The 20,167-nt window shown below is 40.4% G+C and overlaps 1 protein-coding gene across 1 annotated transcript in view; it reads left to right on the top strand.

Moving 5' to 3' along the window:
• CHN2 (chimerin 2) overlaps positions 1-20,167 on the top strand; it is a 350,215-nt gene that overhangs the window by 294,518 nt on the left and 35,530 nt on the right. The window contains exon 7 of the mRNA XM_060196039.1: positions 18,438-18,515. Within this exon, the coding sequence (XP_060052022.1) occupies positions 18,438-18,515 (78 nt within the window). The remainder of the gene's footprint in view (positions 1-18,437; positions 18,516-20,167) is intronic.

Below are 20,167 nucleotides of genomic sequence, written 5' to 3'. Positions count from 1 at the left end.
ATGGGCAGATATCAGAGCCTTCTGTCAGGACTTGGAGATCTTGGGACTTCAGACTAACTGGCACCAGAAAGCTAAGAGGTCAAAATATGGAATGCTGGGGTTCAGATGACACCCTGGGCTTGGTCCAGGGATAGGTCACTGAAACTCAGAGGGATTCACAAGAGCCAGTGATGCGGTAGCTGAGTTTCCTTGGTGTATATACCTGAGAATATGTTCCCAGAAGCAGATGCTTCCTGCCCTGCCTGCCCTGGAATCTACATCCTAAAACTGTAGCTTAGGCCATCCATTGTGGTCAGCCTGACTTGGCTTATTTTGCCTCATATCACCTCATCTACTTTCCATAAATGACTCCTTATTAGGAAGAGAAAGGACATGTGATAACCATCTCCACATCCCACAATGTCACCTAGGATTAGTTAACTCAACCAAGATGAGTTTTATGTGTGAGCCATGAAGAACACATCAGATTCTCACTGGCTAAGCTTATTGGATTAATAATGAACTTCCACTATGCATTTGTGTTGGGAACAGTATAGACTACTTGGTTATCTGCTTTTTCCTCAAACCAGTCCTGAGAAAAAGTGATAGTTTCACAAACACAGTTCGACTAAGATACTCATCAGCCTTACCTCATTAGAATTATGTTTGGGAATTTATGATACTTCTTTTTTATTTTTTTTAAATTTTTATTTATAAAAAGGAAACACTGACAAAAACCATAGGATAACTCCACACAATTCCCACCACCAGAACTCTGTATCCCATCCCTTCCCCCTCTCTAATAGCTTTCCTGTTCTTTAACCCTCAAGGAGCATGGACCCAAGGTCATTGTGGGATGCAGAAGGTGGAAGGTCTGGCTTCTGTAATTGCTTCCCCGCTGAACATGGGCGTTGACTGGTTGATCCATACTCCCAACCTGTCTCTCTCTTTCCCTAGTGGGCCAGGGCTCTGGGGAAGCGGGGCTCCAGGACACTTCTTCTCCTTTTTAAATTTTTATTTATAAAAAGGAAACAGTGACAAAAACCAATAAGATAAGAGGAGTACAAGCCCACACAAGTTCCACCATCAGAACTCTGTATCCCATTTCCTCCCCTGATAGCTTTCCTATTCTTTATCCCTCTGGGACTATGGACCCAGGGTCATTATGGGATGCAGAAGGTTGAAGGTCTGGCTTTTGTAATTGCTTCCCCGCTGAACATGGGCATTGGCAGGTCGATCCATACTCCCAGCCTGTCTCTCTCTTTCCCTAGTGGGCCGGGGCTCTGGGGAAGCAGGTCTCCAGGACAAATTGGTGGGGTCATCTGCTCAGGGAATTCCAGTTGGCATCATGTTAGCATCAGGACACTTCTTTCTAAGAAAAAAAAAAGTATTTATTTCCTTTTTGTTGCCATTGTTGTTTTTATTGTTGTTGTATTTATTATTGTTGTTTATTGATATCATCATTGTTGGATAGGACAGAGAGGAATGGAGAGATGAGAGGAAGACAGAGAGGGATAGAAAAAGTTAGACACTTGCAGACCTGCTTCACCGCTTGTGAAGCGACTCCCTGCAGGTGGGGAACCAGGGGTTTGAACCGGGATCCTCATGCCGGTCCTTGTGCCTCGCAGCTTAACCTGGCAACTCCCCAGCATCAGGACTCTTCTAAGCAGTAAAGATAATAGTTATTCTTCAAGAAAGAGATATGCATAGAATTTTGCATACTTATTTACTCACAGAACAACTTGAGGTGACATTTTAAGAAATGCTAATTTGGAACGTGAGTAGGTAAGCACAAGGTTAGTTGTCTTATAAGAACCATTTGGAAATAGGTATAAGTCTAGATCATTATAAGTGGATTTATTTACTTACTTATTTATTTATTTGCCACTAGAGTTATTACTGGGACTCAGTGTCTACATACCTATATGCTCCCACTGGCTCTTCCTCTTCTTTTTCTCTTCCTCCACCTCCTTCTTCTTCCTCTTATTTTCTTACCTTTTTCTTTCTTTGTTTTTATACAAAGTGAGATAAAGAGAGAGAGGAAAAAAAACTGATGCCTGAGACACTCTTCCCTTGCTCATGAAGCTTTCCTACTTCAGGTGAGCACTGGGGGCTCAAACCCAGGTTTCCCTCATAGAGTGATAGATATGCACTCTATCAGTTGAGTCAGCACCTGGTTGGCATAACTATAACATACCAAAGCAGCTGATGGTTTGTTTATGGAAATGTGATCTCTACCCTCACAGATCTCCAAAAGACTTGGCTGTATCACAGGAGTAAGGAGTTCCATCTGTTGCCTAATTCCAGTTTGTTAACCCAGGGTGTTAAGAATGAAGATTCTAGGCCCAGACATTCACAGATTATCCTGCAGATTATTCACAGATTATTCTCCTCATTACACAATAATCTGGAAAATTCCTTCCTGAGTATAGTTCTATAACCCAGGTCCAGAGCTGCCCACCATAATTTTCATCCCAGGGCCCATATAAATACCAACCTCTCCCTTAATTCTATTGTTTTAGTAAGCTCGGGTCCTAAAATAGACCCTTTTAATCCATCTTTCCTTTTTGCATTTTCTGAGAACAAAATACTTAAGGATGTGGAACTTGTACATCTTTAATGCAAACCCATATTTATTCTGTTATACATCTCTAAAAAGCTGTCATCTGTGAGTAAAATACTTCCTGCCTTTGCTTATCTCCCAGGGATTCTGATCAAGTGAAAATGATCATGTGTTATTTTTTTTTTATTTCTTTATTGGGGGATTAATGGTTTACAGTTGATAGTAAAATATAATAGTTTATACATGAATAACATTTCCACATAACAATACAACCCTCACTAGGTCCACCTCTGCCATCATGTTTCAGGACCTGGATCCTCCTCCCTGTCCCAGTCTTTTATTTTGGTGCAGTACACAAATTCCAGTCCCAGTTATTCTTAGAGTTTTCCCTTCTGATCTTGCTTTTCAACTTCTGTCTATGAGTGAGATCATCCCATATTCATCCTTCTGTTTCTGACTTATCTCACTCAACATGGTATCTTCGAGCTTCATCCAAGATGGGGTAAAGAAGATGAATTCACCATGAACCTGAGCTTTTCAAGCCTTAGGAATAAGAGTCTCTTTGCATAACAATTACACCATCACATTTCTGTTTTCTACATAACAATTCAACCCTCCTCTAGTTCATCCTCTGCCATCATATTGCAGGACCTGAACTATCCCCCCCAGTCCAAAGTCCTTTACTTTGGTGCAATACACCAGAATCAGTCCAAGTTCTGCTTTGTGTTTACTGTTCAAAAAAAAAAAATTTTTTTTTTTTAATTGGAATCATTTCACTGAAGATGCCTTTAAAATTTAGATGGAAAAGAGTTCTGCCAGTATTTTCCTCTAAGTATTTGGTAGTTTCTGGTTTAACATCCAAGGGGTGTTGAAATATCATACTATTACTTTGCTGTTAATATATTGCTTAGTCCTTTCAGGAAATATTTGATGTATTTAGATGGTCTCTCACTGGGTGTGTAGATGTGAATAATCATTAAGACTAATTGACTGACTGATCATCTGAGCGCTAAGTAATGTCCATCCCTATCTTTTTAAATTTTACTTATTTTAAAGTCTATCATATCACATATGAGAATAGCTGTTCCTGCCCTTTTTTGTGGTCCATTGGCTTATTTGGTAGTCTTCCATTCTTTCACTTTCAGTCTGTGTTTGTCTTGTTGAGTTAGGTGGGATTCCTGCAGACAACATATGGTTGGGTTGTATTTTCTGATCCATCTTCCTACTCTGTGCCTTTTAATAGGTGAATTCAGGCCATTGACATTTAGTGATATTATAGATTGAAGATATTTTACTGTAGATTATTATTGTAGATTTTTAGAATTTTCTGATATATGGCATGTTTATGATGATGTGATTGTTTATAAGAGACTTTTCAGAACTTCTTTCAGGGCAGGCTTGGTGGTAGTTGATTCCTTCAACTGTTGATTGAGTGAGGTTTTTATGCCTTCATCTAGTCTGAATGACAGTCTAGCAGGATACAGTAGTTTTAGCTGAAAGCCTTTCTCATTGAGAGCTCGATATATATCTTGCCAATCTCTTCTAGCCTTTAGTATTTATACAGAGAAGTCTGCTGCTAATCTTATGGGGTTTCCTCTGTAGGTGACTCTTTGTTTTTCTCTTGCAGCCTTCAGGTTCCTTTCTTTTCTTTTCCTTTTTTTTTTTTTTACACCTGCAGACCTGCTTCATCACCTGTGAAGTGACTCCCCTACAGGTGGGGAGCAAGGGGCTCAAACCTGGATCTTTGTGCCAGTCCTTGCACTTTGCACCATGTGCTCTTAACCGCTGCACTACCACCCAACTCCCAGTATCCTTTCTTTATCCTTATTCCTTTTCATTTTGAATATGTGTCTTGGTGTCTTTAATTCTGGGTGAATTCTGTTTGAGAACCTCTGGGCTTCTTGAACCTTTATGCCTTTTATGTTGTCTAGACTAGAGAAATTCTCAACTATTATGTCCTATAGAATGCTTTCTTCTCCTCCCTCTCTTTCTTTCTCTGGCAAGCCAGTAATGTGTATTTTACTTCTTTGGAAGTCATCTCATATGTCTCTGTTGTTGTTTTCAGTATCTCTTAATCTCTTTTTGAGATCTCTTACTTCTTTCTTAGTTTTCTCTAATTTGTCCCTGATCTTGCTAATTCTATTTTCTACCTCATGTATTCTGTCCCTTATCCCCTTTTGTTTTCTGTGGTTCAGCTATTTTGTTCTGATACTGTATTAACTTGTTAGTCTAGTTGTGCTCTTAGCTCAGCTATTTCAACTTTTAGCTCTCTACCTTGAGATAGTGCTTTCTTTCATAGTCTCCTTTGCTGTTTCCCCTTTTCTGATGACATTTCTTTCAAACTCTTTCCTCACTCCTGTGAATAAAGCCTCAATCAGTGTTTGGATCTTGTCCTCATTCTTATGCGCTTCTACCTTTGGGGGGTTTATCTGGACTTTTGTCCTGGTTCATTTCTCCAATGTTTCTTCTTGGTTTAACCATTGTATATAGTATGTTATGAGGTCCCACTAATCACACTTGCCTGGATTGTGTCTAATTAAGGTACTTAAAAGTCCACAGTTATGGAGATTAACAGTTCCTTCAATATTGTCTCAGTCCTTGAGGTGAAGCACAGTGGCTGTTATACCCTCTTTTGTTCTTTATCTTCCCTATAGGGTATGGGAGCCTGCAGGCTTTTTAACTAAAAGTAGATTTTTTTTAGCTTAATTATTCACTCCTAACCTAGAGATAGAAAACAGAGTGGGGGAGAGATAGCACAGTGGTTATGCAAACAGACTCCCATATCCTTAGGGTCCAAAGACCCAGGCCCACTTGGCTTCTTTGACAACAGCAAGAGCCAGGCTGGGCAGAACTCCTTGGCCCTGTGTGTTTCTAAAAAAAAAAAAAAAAAAAAAATCCTGTTTGTATTCCGTGGGTTCTGAGGCAATTATTTAACCCATCTCTGAATTCATGGGGAGAACATTGTGGAAAGGCCCCCACTATACAGTCCCACTTCCAGACCACTGAAGTGTATGTCTTCTCCTAAGTTGCCAAATCAGGTCTCTGTGTCCTATGTCAACAAGGGGCCTTCTCACTGCTCCAGCCTCCAAGTGACAGTAACAATGGAGACTCACAGTTCCATTTGGTGACTCTTAGGGGAGTCCTCTCCTTCCATCAGCAGTTTATTTGTTGATAAACCAGAGGTGATGCCTCAGCTGGCTTTCAGCCTCAGGAATCTCCTTAGGCCCCTCTCTGTCCATGACCACAGGTATTTGCACTCACCTTTGATTTGAGTCTTGTATCGTTGTGTTCTCAGATGATCTTTGTTATTCTTAGTTGACCAGGGAGAGAAGAGAGATGCAGCTGCTGCTACTCTGTGGCCCTGCCCCTGGAAGTCACCATGTGTTATTTTAATTGTGGTAGGTCAGAAAAGGTTTTTTTTTTCCATATCACATAAAATAAAAGTAGTCTTAACTCAGTTGTCAACACCTGCCTACAATTTGGCATTATTTTGATATTATCTCCTCCATAGTCATGAAAGTTAATTTCTTTGTTAAATTATACCTTCTTGTAAAATGTTGCCAGACATGGATGTGGACAATTGATAACTCACAACTTAAACTGCACATTTAATCATCTATGAAGTACCTGCTATTATTATCCATATCTCACTGTGGAGGAAATGAAGCACAAAGTGGTAAAGTAATTTGGCACAATGACACCCGGCTAAGAGGAGTCAGAGCAGGAATTTGAACCCAGACAGCTGAATTCCAGAGTCTGTTCTCAGCAGGCAACTTTTAGCAAGCAGAAGCTCTTCAGTATATTTAGAAATTATGATTTCTATGACTGTGAAGCTTGAGAGTCATATTGAAATAGCAAAAAGCAGGACATGGCCTATTACAGTGCTCCTTTCTTATACAACTCTTTAGGAGACAGCTGGAAACCTTTAGTTATTGATAGACATTTAAAAACCGAAACCATATATTTTTCATTATAAGACAGAAGTATAAATTAAATTAGAAAATTGAATCATTTAAAATAAGAGTTAACTGTGTCCTAAATGTCTATCTATATTATATATGTTAGGATACAGTTTTCTGGCTCTGAGTAAATTCAGGGAAAAAAAATGTTATATAAACATAATGGTATTTTCTTTTTTGTTTTGTTTTTTAAATATTTATTTATTTATTTATTACCTTTTGTTGCCCTTGTTATTTTATTGTTGTAGTTATTATTGTTGTTGTTATTGATGCCATCATTGTTGGGTAGGACAGAGAGAAATGGAAAGAGAGGAGGGGAAGACAGAGAGAAGGAGAGACAGATAGAAAACTGCAGACCTGCCTTGCTGCTTGTGAAACGACTCTCCTGCAAGTGGGGAGCCGGGGCCTCAAACCGGGAACCTTAGGCCCATCCTTAGGCTTTGCGCCACATGTGCTTAACCCGCTGCACTACCACCCAACTCCCAGTATTTTCTTTTCTATCACATCTTGATTATTTACTTTTTGACTCAACATCAAAACCCCTTTAGGGGTTTAAGCTAATTCATGGTTTTATGTAAAATAATGTTGCCTTGTGCATCTTGGAAATATTTTAAAATATATGAACAGAGGCCATAAAATGAGATTTTCGACTCCAAAGAGAGTGATGTTTTATTGACACCTGCTAGATTAAGAATTTTCACTCCTACTAATGTTATTTAACTACATATGCTGGACATCTGAGAGTTTATTTATTACAGCTGTGAGTTCCAGCATTCGGAAGACTTATACTTTTTATTTTTCTGGTTTCTAGTTATGCTTAAAATTTCCCACTTCAGTTAAGGGCTTCCTAGTACAAAACTGACTCAAACTGGGAAAAGTTTTTATTTCTCTATGAAAAAAAATTATCTTTATTTTCTTGTTCCAACTCTAAAGATAATAATTAATGACTTTCAGGAGAACAAGAAAATTAAATATGTTGGCATGTCTCCTTACAGTGATTTCCTGTGCATTAGGTAATTTTGTTATATTTGTAAGCATGGCCCATTTGTATTCTGTATCCTGTGTTTTTCTACATAGCACATTAGAGACAAATTACTATCTAGTCTTCAACATCATATTTTGCTTTTGCATAAGGGTCATGCTTATGTCTTATTGTGAGGATATCCACCTACATTCCATTTTTAGTAGTAGAAGTAGTGTTGATATGAATGTATTTCTCTATTTAGGATGATTTAGCATTGGTTCTTAGAAATTGAATTACAGAGTCTTAATGGATATAGATATTTTTGAATCCCTGATACACATGGCCAAACTGCTTTCTGAGATGATTTAAACAATCCACATTGCTTGGCAATTTCCATATATGGTGAGTGAGTGTGTGTGTGTGTGTGTGTGTGTGTGTGTGTGTGAATGAGTGTGTGTTTTAAATATTTATTTATTATTCCCTTTTGTTGCCCTTTTTATTGTTGTAGTTATTATTGTTATTGCTGTCTTCGTTGTTGGATAGGACAGAGAGAAATCTAGAGAAGAGGAGAAGACAGAGAGGGGGAGAGAAAGATAGACACCTGCAGACCTGCTTCACCACCTGTGAAGCGACTCCCCTACAGGTGGGGAGCCAGGAGCTCAAGCCGGGTTCCTTATACCGGTACTTGCGCCTTGCGCCATGTGTGCTTAACCAACTGTGCTACCGCCTGACTACTCCCTGTGTGGTGTTTTAACTGGTACAGCCTGAAAGGACATGGCTAATGGTAGGATCTTTTGTTTCACAATGGAAAGTGTTTGGACCTGGAATTTTGTCTAGGCTTTGCATCTAATTAATTGTGAAGCCATATACAACTAATTTCCATTCTGTTCTATGTAAAATGGATGGCAAGGGAACAGAAAAATAGCACAGCAGTAGTACACAGGACTTGTATGTAAGAGTTACCAGGTTTGATACTCAGAACCAGGATAGCAAAGTTAAGCAGTATTCTGGCCAAAATTAAAAAGTATGGAGAACCCACCTGCAGGGGAGTTGCTTCACAGGTGGTGAGGCAGGTCTGCAGGTGTCTATCTTTCTCTCCCCCTCTCTGTCTTCCCCTCCTCTCTCCATTTCTTTCTGTCCTATCCAACAACGACGACATCAACAACAACAATAATAACTACAACAATAAAACAAGGGCAACAAAAGGGAAAATAAATAAATATTTTTTTAAAAAAATTTTTAAGTATGGAGAAAATATGTCAAAGAAGATATATTGACTTATGAGTCTCTATTGAGGGACTGTAGTCTGTGGTGTCTATGACATTAGAAAATGAGAAGGCCAGGGGCCTGGGTGGTGGCATACACAGTTGAGTACATGTGTCACAGTGCACAAGAACCCAGATTCAAGCCCCAGATCCCCAGCTACAGGGGAAAAGCTTCATGAGCTCTGAAGAAATGCTGCCAGTGTCTCTCCCTCTTTCCCTCACCCTTAGGCCCTCTTGATTTCTCTCTGTCTCTATCTAATAAGTAATAAAGCATTTGTAAAAAAGAAGGAAAATGTGAATTTAGGGTCCTGTCTCAGAATGCAATGCCCTATGGGGGCAAGCTTGTAGAAGTAGTGTCACATGAAGTTTAAGGGTATGAACTATGAAAGCAGTGGTTGGTCCTGTATTCAAGCCCATTAGTTTGCAAGTTTGAGCAGTGAAAGTTCCTCTTACCCTCAATTTCTTCATGTCCAAAATGGACTTGGCAATTCCTATATCCCAAGACTCAGAACACATTGAACAATGATTACTCTTCTTTTTCTGTTTTCTTGCTGATGTGATTCTAGTACATTGGGCAAGTTGTAAGGGGTAGGGAATCTCTGTGGGGATGGATGGCTTCATAAAAGACTAACATTACTTTAAAGAATGAGTCTCAAATTCTGAGCATTGGGAAAATATGTGGAAGGGAGAGGAGGCACAGCCAATGTGGAAGGTCGTAGTCACGGACTACGTCTAAGGCGTTTTCCAGGTTTGAAAGGCTGTGTGATTCACTTCACTTCATTTCACAAAAGCGCCATGAACTCTTGTACCAAATTTGATTCAGTAATGAGTTTAAGAATGCCATAGCCCCTCCAAAAGTGTATGAACCTTTGTTATTACCTAGACTTCACCACTCTTAGTTGATTTTTTTTTTCAGATAGAGACAGAGAGACATGAGGAGCGGGGAAGATACCACTTGGGTTGTGCACATGTCAGAACAGGCACACTATTTAAGTGAGCTGTCATGCTGTCCCAATTTAAGATGCTCTTATTTTTATTTGTAAACTTTTTTTATTTATAAATATTTACTCCCTTTTGTTGCCCTTGTTGTATTATTGTAGTTATTATTGTTGTTGCTGGATAGGACATAGAAAAATGGAGAGAGAAGGAGAGACAGAGAGGAGGAGAGAAAGATAGACAACTGCAGACCTGCTTCAATGCTTGTGAAGCGTCTCCCCTGCAGGTGGGGAGCCAGGGGCTCCGAACCAAACCGGGATCCTACTGCCGGTCCTTGCTCTTTGCACCACGTGTGCTTAACCCGCTGCACTACCGCCCGATTCCCCTATTTGTAAACTCTTACAAAACCACATAAGAGGATTTCTGTCACTTGCAACAGGACATTTACCTATAGAAAACACTTGTCTAATTTCACTGATTTCTCTCAGTAGAGGTATACACCTTACTACACATTGCTCCTACTATCAAAAAACCTAGTACACAAGCAAATTCTGGTTGGTAAATTCCACTCTACAAATTGCCATTCTATGGTATGGAAAGAAAATAGAATTCAACAAAGTTTTTGGAAGATATTTCTAGGGTGTAACTGAATGACAGTGGCAAAGAAAGAGTAGGAAAGAAAGATAGTTGTCTACTGTGCAGTCACTAGAAGTTGAGCGTATTTTGAATCAGATTGTGGTGCACCTGGTTGAGAATACACATTAACAAGGACCCTGGTTCAAGCCCCCAACCTCCACCTGCAGGGGAGAAGCTTCATAAGCATTGAAGAAATACTGCAAATGTTTTCTCTCACATCTCTTCTTCTCTGTCTTCCTCTTTCCCTTTCAATTTCTCTTTATTTCTATCCAAAACAAATAAATAAAATATTTTAAAAATAAATTGGGCATATTTTACTTTTTAATTTTTAAAGAATATTTATTCCCTTTTGTTGCCCTTGTTTTTTTATTGTTATAGTTACTATTGTTGTTGTTGATGTCATCATTGCTGGATAGGACAGAGAGAAATGGAGAGCGGAGGGGAAGACAGAGAGGGGGAGAGAAAGATAGACTCTTGGAGACCTGCTTCACCACCTGTGAAGCAACTCCCCTGCAGGTGGGGAGGTGAGGGCTCGAACCCAGGTTCTTACGCCCATCCTTGCGCTTTGCGCCACCTGCGCTTAACCTGCTGTGCTACTGCCCAGCTCCCTATATTTGACTTTTTTTTTTTTTTTTAGTAAAACCATGAAATGGTTCAGGGCACCATTTCTTTAAAGGTGGGAAGTCACAAACCAGCAAAGAGAATACATAAGCATAGAATATAGAATAGACTCGGGGCTAGGAGAAGAAATAAGTGGGGAGCTTCGTAAGAGCTGCTGCTCCTATCTGTAACTTTAAATTGTTTACTTGGTGGGTCTTAATGTTACAAAAGCTTATCTAAATTATTGTAAAGCAATTTTTAGCATCTTGATTTGGCAAATGCTCCGCTGTCTTAAAATTAGCCTGCTGTATCATCTTAAGCTCAACATTTAGGAAACTTGACAAAGATTTTAAAGTTTACTAAAAACCTATTAAGAAAATAGATCACTGTGCTTCTGTGAAAAACTCTTCCCTCTTGCAAAACCTGCATACAAAAACAAATAGCAGTTAGTCATGAGGTGGCACGGTGGGTAAAGTGTTTGACTTATAAGCATGAAATCATGACTTTGGTCTCCAACATTTCATATGCTGAAGTAATGCTGTATTTGCTTCTCTCTCATTAGTAAACAATTTTTAAAAAACAGCAGGAACTTCATGTTGAAATGTGTAAGGTGTTGATAAAACCTAAAAATTCTTTCTTTCTGGGAGTCGGGCTGTAGGGCAGCAGGTTAAGCACAGGTGGCGTAAAGTGCAAGAACCGCAAGGATCCCAGTTAGAGCCCTGGCTCCCCATCTGCAGGGAAGTCGCTTCACAAGTGGTGAAGCAGGTCTGCAGGTGTATGTCTTTCTCTCCCCTTCTCTGTCTTCCCCTCCTCTCTCTGTCCTATCCAACAATGATGACAACAAAAATAACTACAACAATAAAAAGTATAAGAAGGGCAACAAAAGGGAATAAATAAATAAAATAAATATATTTTTTAAATTCTTTCTTTGTAAATCAGGATAACCTTTCTTTCCACATCTAAGCAGGTTTGTAAGTAGCCACAACTATTTATAGCAGTCTCAGTGAAACAGCTGGGGGAAGTTCTGTTGAAAAGACAGCCATCATAACATTTCTCGATCAACCCACAGAGATCCAGAATAGTTATTTGCTTCTAAAGAAGATAGTTTGGTCCATTTTAGAGACTACACAAGCCCTGGCTATTGTGAATGAAGTGGAATGACTCACTGTGAAAGCAGTGGGACAGATTTTTGGCCCTCTTCTACTGACAGTTGCCATCTGGTCTGGAGAACAATTGAAGCACCAGCTGGGTGTGTTATGCCATCAGAGAAAAAAGGCCTCTCCTCCTAGGACCAGAACAAGTTTGGAGGTCACCTGGAGTTTCAGGAGTCAGCCAGGTCAGCCATCAACACCTGATACTTTGATAGACTCAAATAAAGCCAGGATTATGTAGCTTTCACTAACAGGTTGTTGGAAGGAAAGGGCAGGGTCCTACCCCACTTTCATTTCTTTAGCAGTGCTGGGAACAAGCTCACAGTTTAGTCATAGCCTTTTGTTGTCTTTCTCCTTTCTCAGGACTGCAAACCACAAAGAATATAGCAAACACTAATGGGGCAGTTCTTAGGAACAAAGAGCAAGGGAGATTTATTTACCAGTATAAGGACATGCTCAGGGTACATAGGATCAAATAGGCTAGGCTTAGTAGTATTGATAAAAGAAAATAACTTCCATGCCATGACATCTCCCCAGGCAATAACTAGGATCCACCTGCATATCAGATTTTAGGCTCAGGGGAAAAAAAAACAACAAAAACTAGTATAGCCACAGGCCCTTTGGAATATAACTAAAATATGCCTACTAGCTATCTACAAAACAATTTGTTTGGCTTTGTATGTTAACTCTCTTTTCAGCCACCAGGTTCCAGATGCCAGCATGATGCCAACCAGACTTCCCTGGACTGAAGACCCCACCAATGTGTCCTGGAGCTCTGCTTCCCCAGAATCCCACCCCACTATGGAAAAAGAGAGGCAGACTAGGAGTATGGATCAACCTTTTAACGCCCATGTTCAGCGGGGAAGCAATTACCGAAGTCAGACCTTACACCTTCTGCATCCCACAATGACCCTGGGTCCATACTCCCAGAGAGAGAAAGAATAGAAAAGCTATTGGGGGAGGAGATGGGATACGGAGTTCTGGTGGTGGGACTTGTGTGGAGTTGTGCCCCTCTGATGCTATGGTTTTGCCAGTGTTTCCTTTTTATAAATAAAAAAAAAAGAACTTTGTTATTCCACAAGTAGGCTTATTCATCTCAGTATTACTGTATTTTTTCTCTCATATACTAAAAGAAATAGAGAATAAGTAGGGATAGGATGTTATAGAAATAAATTCAGAATGAAAATCTCTCTGCCATTTATCATTAGTTCCTGCTATAAGTAATCAGATATGTTTTAGACACTGAAATAATAATAAACTGACATTGATTATGCCAGTATTCAGCCATTAAAAGGACTTAATGTGACCCACAAAGAGTTAAAAGTAAAGGAAAATACAGATTTCTCACCACCATTCTGGCTGAATAAATGCCTATAAATATTTTATTGAGTGTCTTTGGATTGGGGCAGATTTTAATACTGTTCAGTTTTGGGGACGTGTCCTGCAGCCCCCACACAGCCAACCTTAGAACACTAGATTGATGTAGGAAGTCAACTGATATCAGTCAAAGGAAAAAGTCAAGAGCATTCTGATTTTTTAAATGCAGAAGTCATTTTGAGAGAATGTGAGGAAAGTGGGAAAAATTAAGCAGATATATTAATTTTTGTGCTTGGAAACTTGTATGGATGCTAAACTAGTGTTGTTCTTTGGGCTGCTCACTGGCACTGTAGTTAATGGAAGAACTATGTGGAGGACGCCAATTTAAATGTTTGTTTAAAAAAATTCTTCTAGCGACTAAAAGGAGGAACAAGTCCTTCTGTCTGGAGACTGTGAGTGACTACCACTGCAGATCTGATGTAAATGGAATGCCGGGGTTTTAATAGAGAGAAAACCAGGAGCCCTGATCCTGTTGCCCAGAACACACCTGGTGTGCCCACTAAAGGAGAATAATGGCATTAACCCTGCCTTCCTCGTAGCATGAAGTTATTATAAAACGTACTCCCCACATGCACTATGTTATCTTCAATATCATTTTAATAGTAAACCTAGCTGTGTCTTTAGGATTTGACGATGGTATACAATCCTCGTTTCTTTCATAGGATAAGAAGGCTACAATTCCACATAATTCCCACCACCAGAGTTCCACATCCCATCCCCTCCCTTGAAAGCTTTCCTATTCTTTATCCCTCTGGGTGTATGGACGCAGGATCATTAAAGGGTGCGGAAGGTGGAAGGTCTGGCTTCTGTAAATGTTTCTTTACTTGACATGGATATTGGCAGGTCGATCCATACTCCCAGCCTGTTTCTATCTTTCCCTAGTGGGGCAGAGCTCTGGAAAGGTGGGGTTTCCAGGACACATTGGTGAGATCATCTGCCTAGGGAAATCACATTGGTGTCATAGTAGCAACTACAACTTGGTGGCTGAAAAGCATTATGATATAAAGCAAAACAAATTGTTTAATAATGAGGAAGCTAAAGGTAGAAATATAGCAGATGAGATTTGGGGTCTCCATTTTTTGGAAAAAGTTAGGAAGTCAATTTTAGGTATACCTAAAATTGGGTAAATCCAAGGGGCCCATGACTTTACTAACTTTTGCCTGAGCCTAACAGCTAACATGCAGGAGGGCTAAATAGAGCACGTTAGGGGGAAATACATACCTTACAGCAAAAGTGCACAATAGTCTACAGTGACTCCGTAAGCATAGCAAGCAAGTAGAAAATCCTAAAAAAAAAAACACACACCATAAAGAACTTAATCAATACAAAATAGAAATAGAAGTAAAAAAAAAAGGACTTAATCAAATAGTTTCTACTTAGACCTGGATACCCTCCTTACCTACTTGCTATTTCAGTTCCCTTACTCACTATTTCAGTCACTCTAAGACTAACCTTATCAAGTAAAGGACTACAAAAGCTAGACAAAGAGATAAAGGCATATTTCAGTGATGGCCCTTTTGGTCATTACCAGGCCACCCCATCATCCTGGGCCCTAGTCAGGGACTCCTGAGATACCCATGTAGACATGATGGGCCTAGACCTGTAACAGATCCCTCTCTCCACTGTCACTGGTCATCAGGAACAACATAGTGGACCCACTTGTGGGGCAGTAGGGACTGCCTCTCTCTCGAGGAAGAAAGGTCCTGCAATTAGGTCAGCCTAGAATGTCCCTAGCTATAACCATGCAATTTGAACTCAGACCTTTGCATAAAGCTTTGCATAAAGGAATGCAAAGGTTACACAGGCTCCTGTGCTGAACATGGGCCCCAGATCAAATCATGGGGTTTACAGTCAACAATATTTGTATACTTTATTGTTGTATACTATACAACAATATTTGTATACTTTCCCCATTTGTATACTCTCCTGATACAGCTCCCTGGCATCTTTCTACTGAATCTTTTTTTTAAGTCTTTTAAAAAATGTTTTTATTAAGTTTTTTATTTACTTATATTTTTATAGAAGCAGAGAGATACTGAGAGGGGAGAGGGAGAGAGAGATACTTGCAGTCCTGCTCCACCACTTGTGAAGCCTTCCTCCTGTAAGTAGGGACCAAGGGTTCAAATCCGGGTACTTGTACATGGTAACAGGTGCATCTAGCCAGGTGATAAAGCCCCAGTGCTGATCAAAAAGAAAAACAAGGAGACCAGAGGGCTAGAAAGTAGCTTACTTGGATAGTGTGCTGGTTTGCTATGCGCATGACCCAAGTTTGAGGTCCGCCCCTCTACACTGGAGGAAGCTTCAGTGCTGTGGTTTCTCTTTTGCTCTTATTATCATTCTGTGTCACTATTCCCATCTGAAAAGTAAAGGGAAAACAAACAAAAAAGGACCAGAGAGCACCAGCTGAAGAAACCTTTGGTACTAATAGTCTCTTTCATTCTCTCTCTGCTTCTCTAAATCTATCTAAAAATCAAATCAAATTTTAAAAAAATTTTAAATCCCCAGTTTAAACAGAGCATGCAGGAAAATATGGTCCATCTAATGAATTAGGTCTAGATCAAAATAAGTCAGATGGAAAATGTTGTCAGACAGTTATAGAAATCATAGTCGGGAGTCGGGGGGTTAACCGCATGTGGTGCGAAGCACAAGGACCTGCACTTTTCCAAAAGGAAAAGAAAAAACACTTTCCCACTTCCCATAATTTATTTCATGCAATTCTTAAACATCTAGTCATATAATTAGTTCAGATAAGGGGTTTTGCATTCCTGCACAAAGTGTTTTACCTCTTGATTTCCTTCCAGTGAAGATTAAGTAAGAATAGACCTGTATGTATCCTTTCATCCTTTCTTTCTTTCTTTCTTTCTTTCTTTCTTTCTTGCCTCCCAGGTTATTGGCAGGGCTTGGTGCCTGCACCACGAATCCGCTGCTCCTGGATGCTCTTTTTTTCCCTTTTTTTTTTTTTATCGTTGTTGTGGTTATTGTTGTTGTTGTTATTGATGTCATTGTTGTTGGATAGGACAGAGAGAAATGGAGAGAGGAGGGGAAAACAGGGGGAGAGAAAGATAGACACCTGAAGACCTGCTTCACCACTTGTGAAGAGACACCCCCCCTACCCCCCCCCCCCGACCGCAGGTGGGGAGCCAGGGGCTCAAACCGGGATCTTTAAGCTGGTCCTTGTGCTTTGCGCAACGTGCACTTAACCCGCTGCACTACCGCCCGACCCCCTCATTTTTTATTTTTAAAGTCTTTATTTTTATTTATTTATTTATTTATTTATTTATTTATTTTATTTATTTATTTATTGCCTTCAAGGTTACTGCTGGGGCTCTGTGCCTGCACTACGAATCGACTGCTCCTGGAGGCCTTCCCCCCCTTTTTGTTGCCCTTGTTGTTTACCGTTGTTGTTGTTATTATGTCATTGTTGTTGGATAGGACAGAGAGAAATTGAGAGAGGGAGAAACAGAGAGGGGGAGAGAAAGACACCTGCCGACCAACTTCACCATTTGTGAAGTGATCCCTGCCCCTATAGGTGGGGAGCCCGGGGCTCGAACTGGGATCCTTACGCTGGTCCTTGCGCTTTGCGCCATGTGCGCTTAACCCGCTGCGCTACATCCCGGCCCCCTCATTTTTTAATTTTTTTTTAATTATTGTTGCCAGGGTTATCTCTTGTAGTAGTAGTGCCAGCACTATAAGTCTACTGCTCCCAGTGACTAGGTTATATTTTTTGTTTGTTTTTAATTGGATAGGACAAAGCAAAATTGAGAGGAGAGGAATAGATAGAGAGGGAGAGAGAAAGACACCTGCAGACCTGTTTCACCACTTGAGAAGCATCCTCCCTGTAGGTGGGGAGTGGAGGTTCCTAACCCTGGTCCTTGTTCATGGTAACAGGTATACTCAACATGGTGTGCACACACAGCCAGCCTCTAACCCTTGTCCCTTTTCAATTTTTTATTTTTCACTGGGAGAACTAGGACCAAAACCCCATGGCCCCAAGGGAGACCATTAAGAAGATGACTATACTTGGCCTCTCACAGAATTAGCATTAAATGTGAAACCAACTATAATATTTATAGCCAGGGAGCACCTGTGTGGATTGAAGGGTTCACTTATATTTGCAGGAGGGAAAGAAACTGAGGTATCCTAGCAGAAGACATCCTACCTGTTATTTTAAAACTTCTAAAAACTCAGAGCTGAAATTCTGTTTTGCTTCCATTTAACATTCAGAGATCAAACTGTTTTAACTTAAATACAGCCTAAGCTGTCTAGAACTAGGGCAAATTTACAAAAAAGAAAAAGAGAGAGAGGAAGAGAGGGCGAGAGAGAGAAAGAAGAACAAAGAAGGAGATTCAGGTTTTACAATCTAAAATTAAGCAACCCTCAGATTCAGTCCAGGACAGGACTCAGAGTCCCAGGATAGTGTGTGTGTGTGTTTGCACGTGTGCGTGTGCATGTGTAATGTGCTCACAAGTAATAGATCTCTCCTTTGCAATGAGGAATAATTTGCAAGGAGGACTTATTATTTGCAGCAAGAATAAAGCAGCCTCCTCTGTTGATTGCTCTGTGATGGAGTGAACATACGTGGGCATGAATGTGTGCTATTGTTTCAGGCACACGTAGGCCTGAAAAAAATAGCAGAAAACAGACCCATCCTTATTCAGATGCAGAGTCTCCTCATCATTCAAACTGGTTCTTCCGGGTCACATGCCCGAGGCCTCTGCAGACTGGACACAGCTGCCTCAAATCTGCTAGCTAACATTAGCTACGGTTTGAGAAATTGACTGCACAGTGAGCTTCCGCAGCTCCACAGGACAAACTAGAAAGACCTGGAGTCCAGGCACTATGTTCTCCCAGGAACTGTGGCTGGAAAATGAGAAAAAGTGTGCTGTTGTTCGAAAGTCTAAGCCAGGCAGGAAACGCCAGGAACTTCTGGCCTTGGCTTTGGGGGTGAAGGTGGGACTCAAAGGCATCTTTTTTTGGCCCCCTCTCAAGCTCTTTGCCTGTTCACAGATCTCCTCCCTGGTCCGAAGAGCTGCCCTCACGCACAATGACAACCACTACAACTATGAGAAGATGCACAACTTTAAGGTAAGCGAACTTCTGCATTCCTTCTTTTGTTATTAAAGTGCAGGTGGAGAGGCACAATTACATTTTTATCTATTTTTAAATATATTGTTATTTCTTTCCACTTTCTAAAATTGTTTTGTTGGGGGCCAGGCAGTGGCACAGCGGGTTAAGCACAACATTGTATGAAGCACAAGGACCTGTGCAGGGATCCCTGTTCGAGCTCCCAGCTCCCTACCTGCAGGGGGGTTGCTTCCCAAGTGGTGAAGTGGGTCTGCAGGTGTCTTTCTCTCCCCCTCTTACCTCTCCCTCCTCTCTCAATTTCTCTCTGTCTTATACAGTAGTTTAAAAAAACAAAACAAAACAGAAGTGGCCTCCAGGAGCAGTGGATTCATAGTACTGGCACTGAGTCCTCAGTGATAACCTCGGAGGCAATATAAATAAGTAAATAAAATGTTCTCTTTATTTTGGATAGAAACAGAAGTTGACAGGGAATGGGGAGGATGGAGAGGATGAGAGAGAGATACCTGTTACTACTCATGAAGCTTCCCTACTGCAAGTGGGGAACAAGGGCTGGAAACCAGGTCTTTGTGCGCTATGATGTTGTATGCTCAACCACATCTTGGTTTGTTTGTTTAACTTTAAATGAATGAGACAACAAATTCCTTTATGTTCCACAGTTAGCACTGTCTTGCTCTATATCAAATTAAACTGGGGACTTCAGAAAACAGCCAGCATGATTTTGATACCTAGAAATCCCTCTGTCTGTGTTAATTTCATTCTGTCTGGAGAATCAGGTCCATTTCCTCATCTTATTCCCAGATTCCGTGAAAGAAAAACAGAGCATGTCCAGTCTGTGGCATTTAGAGATATTTTGATGAATGCCCAGCAGTACTTTTCCACTCCAAGCAGCAGTGAAGCCCGTTGCTATCTCTGAGCAAGTGAAAATAGTTGCCTGAGTCTTGTCTTTTGTTTCCAGCAATGCTAACTCTCTGGCTTATGTGTGTACAGCTGTGAAAGCAAACTCTGACAGAAGATGCCAGCCAGTGGCTTTTGTTTGTTTTCTGGGGGCAGGAGAGGCACCCTTGATCCTGCTCTCTAGACCAAACAAAAAGATATGGAAAGCTGGTAGGAGTGTAAGCGGCTTTCCCATGTGTATTTATAAACTAGATATACAGCTGTCTTCATTTCAGACTAACACTTGAAGAAATGGACCGTCATTCGTTAGAACATTATGGCTATTCCTTTGCCCTCATGTGTTCCCCAAGAAAGACTGGGAGGAGGTTGTGATGTCAAACTCTTTTGCAAGATGCTATTAAGTACAGGAATCATGGACCAGAGAGGTAGAGGCTTGATCCCAGCAAATGGGCAGCAAATTGGAAGTTGGAGGGTATAGACTTGAATGAAGGATACAGAAAAAAAAAGAAAGAGCTAGGAGCAACAAACAATATTTTATACATATATATTGTTTTAATGTTAATTTGGTGCATCTGAAGCAAAGCATTTACAATGCTTTGAAGAAACTACGATTATAGTTGTGGAATAAGCCACAGAACAACAACAATTACAATGTATGCACTCAAACTATCTCAAGGGTGAATTGTTTTATAATTCAGTCATTTACAATTATTAATATATGATGTTTGTATATGTCTATACCATTGATTTTTATCCAG

Source organism: Erinaceus europaeus, chromosome 8 (genome assembly GCF_950295315.1).
Source record: "Erinaceus europaeus chromosome 8, mEriEur2.1, whole genome shotgun sequence".
Classification (NCBI taxonomy): Eukaryota; Metazoa; Chordata; class Mammalia; order Eulipotyphla; family Erinaceidae; genus Erinaceus; species Erinaceus europaeus.
Note: the sequence above shows the minus strand (reverse complement) of the source record. Positions and strands in the feature narration are given on the sequence as shown.